Here is an 8,112-nt window from a genome sequence, read left to right on the forward strand (position 1 = left end):
CCCCCCCCCCCACACACACACACACCCAACCCTTCCTAATTCCCTATATAAGATTGGACTTAAAGATCCACATGCAACAATAATCTTGACCATTTTGAGCTCCTATGTTGTAACTTGGGTTCAACTTGTGTTGTATGCATTGGTCTCAACAAAATTTAATAAAATATTTTTCCAAAATAAATAATATAATAATTTATTAAATTAAAAAAATTAATTACACAATGATTGAGATAGAGGACAGGCCAGTCTTTTTTAAACTCACCTCAGACCTAAACCAAAAAGAGTAAACCTTTTGACACCCACCCTTGACCCACCACCTACAATTGCCCAAAAATCCCAACCCAGGCGGATCAGATGCATTGAAAACATGCAAGATTAAAGTTATTATTTGCTTCATAGAGTAAAAAAATGAATTAGCACCAAGTTAATTGCTTAAACAAAACTAAATGAAAACCGTTTAACTGTCCATAATAATATTAAAGTTAAGATAGCCATGGGCTTGTAATAGGGGAAGAAATATTGGCCAGCCATGACCCATGAGAGTGATAAATTAGGCACTTTTAGTTGCATAGTTATTATTAAACTATAATAACACAACAATAATTAAAGATGGAAGAAGTCTACTATCTACTAAAAGTGCAATTTTTCCTAACATTATGAATCAGTTTAGGCACAATTCTAACTTCTTAAGCGCAATATTTCCATCTATTTTATTATGTTGACTAAACACATTGATATTTATGTTTATATTTATTTTTGAATGTTAACACAGTAAGGGAGATATTTTTCTGTGAAAACTGAAAAGTGAGTAATTATTCTTTGTTATGTAATTCATAAATAATAATACTTATGTACTATGAATAATTTTTTGGGCAAAAAATTTTTATTTAGAAAATAATGTTTTTAGAAAAATAATTTTTAATAGAAAAGTTGATGAGAATAAGAAAAGATAGTAATGGATGGAAACTAGGACCATGAATCCATAATAAATAAGAAATTAAAATTGACTTCAAGGGCCAAAGTGAAAATACAATTCAAAATTTTCAAACTATGGAGTAAAATGAAATTCCTAGGGGTTTAAATGTAATTTACGAAACAATAGGGTGTGCAAGTGTTACAGCCAGAAACTTCAGGGGGTCCAGGTGAAATTATTCAACTTAAAAATGAATTAACAAAAATGTCATGTGTGTGTATGCATAAATAAATATGTAAATCAATATTATGGAACAAATTTAATTAACTAAAAAAAAATTACCAACAGAAAATTGGACCTCTTATCACGTCTTCTAAATCCATGTCGAACAAAATATGCTGCCTGCAAAACGAAGCTTCTTCAGATATGGATACACAAAACAGCATACTGACAAACAAATCCATCCAGACTCAAAATATACTTGAATTGGTAGAAGTATTTCTAGAAGGCCAAATCTCCACAATAATCTTAGTGACGCCTCAGCAGAACCATAAGCTAGCATGTAATTCATTTCCATGAGGAGCCTTCCCTGGAATATATTTAGCCAATACAAAGAATAAATAGCTGGGAATTTGATTACACAATATATATATATATATATATATATATATATATATATATATATATAACATGGTGGATACCCTATCAAGTCTGAGGACTGAACTCGATAAGTTTTTAATTGTAAGAGCCATCTCTCTTTGAAAACAAAATCCTAAACGTGCAGCAATTCTAACTGCACGAAGAATACGAGCTGCAAAAGTAAATCCCGCATAAAAAATTAAAAAAGAGATGTTATTAATGCCCACAGACAGAATAAATTGAGTTAGAAATACCATTAAGTGAAAATTCTTTGTTCATTATATATGAAAGAAAGAACTTACCACTGTCCTCCATTAAAGAGAAACTAGCAGGAATTATGGTTTGGACCTGTCGAAGAAAATGGTTAAGCAACTGCACAGCAGGGATAACAAGCTAAATGAAGTTAGAAAAAGAAAAAGAAATTTTGCACACTTTAGCTTTCCTGATATCTTCGACTCCACCTGTGTAATCATAGACTAGTTTTGCATAAGGGTCAAACATCAACCTGAACAAAAAGAGAGGAAAATACAAATCTGAGTGTGCTGGTGCTGCAAGAAATGGATTTATAAGAAATCTTAGAAGTCCTTTGTCCTTCTGTAGCTCACCCTCAAAAAAGAAAGGTTCAACAGGTAGAGTGATGGTACTAGAATAAAATATGGAAGGAAAAAGTTTCCGTTATTTGGCACTAGGGTTTTAGAAGGTTGAAAGATGCTTTTTAATCTTTAGGAACAATACCTCCATTTCTATCCTCCGCCAGACCAATGAAGGAGCATGCAATAATTAGATTTTTAATCTTTCAGAGGGGGAAATGCCAATAATATGTAACCTCTAGTCCTGTTTGCCAACCCCCACCAAAACCACAGTAAAAAGAATACAAATAAATAGAATCTGAAAAATAGTAAACAGAGTTAACAGACCCATTTATTGTAAAGTCCCGACGCAAGCAGTTTTGCCAGCGTAGGTGATCCTTCTCATCACAATCAGCAGGCTTCTCAAAAGACGAATATATATCCCTTTGGGACTTTCCTGCACAGGTATGAAAGCTCGAAACCTAAGCCATTAGCAACCCAGAAAATGTTAAACTCAGTTCTCAAGTTTGAAGTGCAGCATGTTGGATAAAGCATTAAGCCAATGCATAATCACAAACCTCCACGATGGTATCATCAACACACACATGGCAAATAGGAAATCTTCTTCCAACTATCTCACATTGTGAAAATGTTCTCTTCACCTGCAAGTGAAATGATTATCACAGAAGATGAAACCATAGTAAGCTTATCTATGCTAAACTCCTTCATACTATAAAAAACTGAATTTATAAAATATATTTCTCAGAAGAGCACAATCCTCCCCATGAAGAAAACAATTGTAATTCATTCTACACCAATCTTTATATAGATCAAGCCTTCTTATTGTAATTTGTAGCCTTCGAATTGAGTTCCTAGGAAACCTTCGAAGACACTCAATAGTGCAAGGTCTTTTATTCTTTCGATTATTTATTTGTTTGTTTGTTTGCATCAGCATTGTGAAGGTTATGCTGATCCACTTTTGATAACAGCATCAACATTTACTTTTTACTCCAATACCTGGAGCCTCTGAGGAATGAGGATATCAATCTCACATGTTCTAATACAAGTCGACAACTGAAGATCAGAGTGCAATCCTACTGACAACTGACAAGTTTACAGGACAATAGGACATTTATCCTATCCATTCAAGTCAACATCTTTTGTATTAACCTCAGAAACTGTGTCAGTGTAGTTCAGAGCAACCAAGATGTTTCACCATGAATCACACAGATTATTTTGTCTTATCTATACGAATTATTATAAACTATGTCCAGTTCTGAGATTTTTGTACAAATATATGTTTACAAAACTGATGCAACCTCAATCTTGGTATGTTTAACAAAGCTTTACAGAACTATATTCATATATTTATTCATAGAGGCATAGAGCAAAACAATGAATTAAAATACTATTATAGAGCAACCAACAGATTTCTTCTCTGTGCAACTTCTTGAGAAGATGGTATCGACGCCATTCAGAACAACAAAGAGCTATAACTTCCTAAAGTACATTTCATATCAGATAAACAGAGAGGTGTTTATTCCATTAAATATGAATGCAACCTTAATGTTCATTCCATTACAGACAAATATTTTTCATTCTCCAATTACAGTTCTCTAAAACTTTTAAGTTTTTATTTTCCATTGAAAAATAAGAAAACTTGTTCAGATTCAATTATTTTATAATTCAAATCCAATTGCTTTCTTTGTATAAAAATACCTACATCGTGTGAAGTGGCAACGGTATTGGGCAATGATGGGAGTCGAGTTGGATTAGGCATTCAGGCAACATTTTGGATAATTAAAAAAAAAACAAAAAAAAAATAAAAATTGTTGACCTAAAAAGTAAAATAAAAAACCTGACATAAAGTTCGAATTTTGGAGTAAATGAAGTTCTAGTTAGGTTTAAAATTATTTGAAATGGAATGTTGCTTTCAATTTAGATTGTAACATGACCATTATTATTTTAGATATTTGAAAGTTTTGAATGAAGTTCGGGAAGATTCTTATAAATTCATTCCAAGTTTTGAAGATCATATATTGACTTTGTATTATTTGAATCATTTCAGGTCTGGTTTGCAGGTAAGACTTTTAATTTTTATTCCGACCATTATGTAACCTAAAATTAAATATCAAATATTTTGGGGTAACCTAAAATTCATTATGTAATGATTGTAAACAAGTCAAAAATAAAATAGAATTTTACATTGTATAAATATTAGGTCAGATTTCAAATTTCTTGATTTTCATATTTCTCAAATTTTATACAAGGTTGGTGGGTAGTTAAAATAGTGGACAAATGAAGATGTTGGATGGGAAGCTATATAGCTTGTGGCTTGTGCCTTGTGGTAGTGAATGGACTGATGATTGTGGTAGGGCGGCATGAATGACAATAATAGGTTATAGGTGGAAGCGGTAATGGTGGAAAGGTGGTGTTATAATCTAAGATTGGGTCAATGTCACTCAACTGGGCTATAATGCACATGGGCCAAACCACACTAAAAGCTTGAATCCAATCAATTAGCTAGTTTAACCCATTGCCTTATAAACCCCTATGTTCTCTCTTATATTTTCAATGTGGGACTCTTAATAGGTGGCAATGGTAAGGGTGTGGAAAGTAGGTCAGTAATGGTGGGGGATAAGCGGTGGTGATGAAGGTTGGTACAGGGTGGTGATTGTAAGTGAAAGTTCATGCATACTTTTACATTAGGAAAATAAATGGAAAAATTATTTCCTTTTTAATGAAGAAAGTGGAAAGCATCTTTTTAGTGTTTTCACATTTCTCTATTAAGTTGGAGAGTAAAGATTTTTGGTTTTCTTTTTTATGATTTAGAAATCAAAAAACAATTTATATTTTAAAAAACTCTACTTTTCAGCTTATGTTATCATGTTATTCAGAAAATTGAAGAATCTTATAGTTAGTTGGCAGGGCATTAGTGATTCATTCTCAAGGTGACTTTAAAATGTTACATTTACAGAATATTGCCAGATCATGCAGAAACTTGAAGGTAATTCAAGAAGTTTTAACTTTTAAGTAACAGTCACATGCAATAATTATGCAGAGTATTGGATTATCCAGTAGGGAAATAGAAGACTAACCTCTCTAAGATCAGCAGATGTTATTACATCAAAATCCTTTGGTGTTCTTTTCAAGACTAGATCCCTAACAGAACCTCCCACAAGGTAAACATCAAATCCTATGAATAGAGAGGAAGAAGAAATTAGGTAACCAAAGGCATCTGAGGTGAACTAGAGATATGAGGATATCCTTATATGGGTTAAGCTACAAGAAAAACATTATTTTCTGTAGCTAAATAATAAAATATACTTTCCTTAAATACGGACTATTATTTGTACAACCAAATAAAATAAAAATAAAATTAAAAATTAAAAATTAAAAAAGAAAATATATATATATATATATATATATATATATATATATATATATAACAGAGCCACTGTTACTTGATAACCATAAAAGATGAAGAAAAAACACCTTCTAAGAGATAAAATGTTCACTAGGGGAAGAAAACTGAATTTCTCCAAACAAAAACTAGATGTAGAGGCATGGATAACAAACCAAGAAGTTAAGGGAAGACGAAGGAAAAGTTCAAAGCAGTGTAAATTCTAGCCTTAGAAAAGCGTACTGGTATACTAGGAAGCACCAGTACTTCCAAAGTAGTGATGAGTTAAATAGGATCATGTCCAAAAATGAAAAATACAAATCCAAAAGCTTCAAAAATACCACAATCACAGAATACTTTCATGGGAATTATGGCCAATCAAGATTTTTTCAATATTATCATAAATGGAAATTTACAAAGCTGGTGACATGTGACTTAGTTTTCTTATATAAGCCAAGATTCAGCCAACTTTAGCCATCCAAGTAATACTGAGTAAACAAATATGCAGAATATGTCACTAAATATGACAAAGAATTTATGATGTCAGCAAGAAGGAAAAAGAGTAACAACAATGTGTCAATGACTGTGTGAAGGTAAAGATTAATTCTTCATCCCAAAAAAGGCTCAAAGTGATCCTGGTTGCTAGCTCCTTCATTCAAAAGTGGCTTTCACATAACACCCACAAAGCAAAAAAGATGCTTCATCTACTTTGTAAAGACATTGCCACATTACACAAATTATCACATCAGTTGCATCTGACCATAACTAAGGTATGCTATCATGGTTTGTTCAGAACATAAGTATTCTATAATTTGGGGAACATGCTGAAATTTGTGCATAAAAATGTGAAACTAGCACATTTTATAGCCAATGGTTTTTAATCCATAGTACATTCACAACACTATAATTGTCCATATTTGATTTTAAGGTCTCCTTGACCATGTTTATCATTGCTATTACATAAAACAAATTTAAGCTTAACAAGTAAAATTTGAAAAATGAGAACCAATTTGAAAAGGAATCCTGCAAATTGTCACAAGAAACCAACAATGACTGAAAACTCAAGAGCAGGTAGTCATGATGAAACCAGAAAGCATTCTTAAACAAATTCAAATGACTTGTGCATACATAAATACCTTTCTTTTTGAGGGAATTAAGTACAACTCTTGTAGGTTTTGTAATTGCTGAAGTTCTAATGCCAAGGTCCTTGGAATTAAACCTCTTCCATTCCAGCGCTTTAGTCCCACCACCAAAACCATCAATCACTTTAAGTCCATCCACCCACCCCATCCAAAAAATAAATAAATGAAATAAAAAGAAAACCAAAAAAAATAAAAATGGAACAGCTTTAATCTAAAAAGAATAACAAAAATCTGTAATTAATTAGGACATTTCTCAAATTTTTCCAGGTGGAATCCGATTATATTAATTACATGGTATATACTCAGAATCCCCTTTCATATGCCATACTAGTTGTGATGAAAGATTGAAATATTTTCAACTTAAATTGCATTAAAAGAACTAATAAAAATGTTTCAATTGCACAATTTTTGCTTGTTTGATTATTCAATTGCATACTTTTAAGTGACTCAATTGTACAAAAGCAATAAGTTCAGACTCTTGTTCCAAAACAAAACAGAACAAAACAAAAATGAAGTTTACATGCTATCCTAACTAATTATTATTCACCATGAAGCACAACAAAAATGATCAAAATCTGCTTACCTTTTCCTTTATCCGTATCATTGAACGCCATAACTGCTGCTTTACGGGTTATCTGCACCGGTGAAGGAATTAATTCATTGCTTACACAGAAATATATACATATTACATTGAATGGATATATCAATGATCTGTGTATACAAAATGCACACACGAGCACGCATGCACAAAGCAAAGAGAAAGACCTTGTGTAAGCAATGGCGGAGAGTGAGATTGGGACGACAAGAAAGCGCAAAACCTGTAGAAGTGGCCATGCCTGTTCACTGTTCAGCAATATCATTGAGGAAGGAGGTTTTGGAAGGGTTTTGGAGCTGAGCGGTTAAGACTGAAGAATGGTGACAGAGTGGTGAGCATTTTGGGCTTTAAAGATAATTCTAAGAGAGGTAGCCCAATAAGATATTATTCAATAGTTATACCATGTACTGTGTTCACTTTGCAAGGTGGACTCATCATAATTTACATACTGAACGTGTCATACACTCATACCAACCAATCTGGTTTAATTCAAGCATTGTTACTTAGACTATTGTCCATAGAGCTGTGTGAACTAACCCAGTGGGGTAGCTCAAGTGGCAAGTGAGCTCTCTTTGTGGGGAGGAATTTCAAGAGAACCTGGGTTCAATTCCCAGAATTCCCAGAAGTGATGATTCCCCTTGGGTGCCTCTTGGAGCGAACGTGGGTTGTTAAAAGATCAATAAAAAATACATTATTTTATATAATATCAAATAATGTACTTTTAATATATTAAAATGTATATTATATTTATGGTTCACACAGCTATGTGGATCATCCATGATTCACACAATAATTTGCCTTTCTAATTAAATCTTCATGGTCCACACAATCATACTATCAAATAATATATA

The 8,112-nt window shown here is 32.5% G+C and overlaps 1 protein-coding gene across 2 annotated transcripts in view; it reads right to left on the reverse strand.

The window, feature by feature from the left end:
* LOC115996301 overlaps positions 1 to 7,571 on the reverse strand; it is a 10,337-nt gene extending 2,766 nt beyond the window's left edge. The window contains exons 1-11 of one of the 2 annotated variants that reach the window (XM_031235500.1): positions 7,432 to 7,571; positions 7,250 to 7,301; positions 6,661 to 6,759; positions 5,220 to 5,317; positions 2,700 to 2,783; positions 2,470 to 2,603; positions 1,985 to 2,057; positions 1,855 to 1,900; positions 1,615 to 1,724; positions 1,395 to 1,502; positions 1,256 to 1,315 (exon numbers count right to left, since the gene is read on the reverse strand). In XM_031235500.1, coding sequence (XP_031091360.1) covers positions 1,256 to 1,315; positions 1,395 to 1,502; positions 1,615 to 1,724; positions 1,855 to 1,900; positions 1,985 to 2,057; positions 2,470 to 2,603; positions 2,700 to 2,783; positions 5,220 to 5,317; positions 6,661 to 6,759; positions 7,250 to 7,301; positions 7,432 to 7,500 — 933 coding nt within the window. In that variant the 5' untranslated portion in view covers positions 7,501 to 7,571. Of the gene's footprint in view, positions 1 to 1,255; positions 1,316 to 1,394; positions 1,503 to 1,614; positions 1,725 to 1,854; positions 1,901 to 1,984; positions 2,058 to 2,469; positions 2,604 to 2,699; positions 2,784 to 5,219; positions 5,318 to 6,660; positions 6,790 to 7,249; positions 7,302 to 7,431 lie in introns of both variants that reach the window. The other variant, XM_031235499.1, reaches the window with a different exon arrangement.
* Between the last annotated feature and the right edge of the window lie 541 nt (positions 7,572 to 8,112).

The sequence above is a fragment of the Ipomoea triloba genome, chromosome 11 (assembly GCF_003576645.1).
Source record: "Ipomoea triloba cultivar NCNSP0323 chromosome 11, ASM357664v1".
In the NCBI taxonomy this organism is placed as follows: domain Eukaryota; kingdom Viridiplantae; phylum Streptophyta; class Magnoliopsida; order Solanales; family Convolvulaceae; genus Ipomoea; species Ipomoea triloba.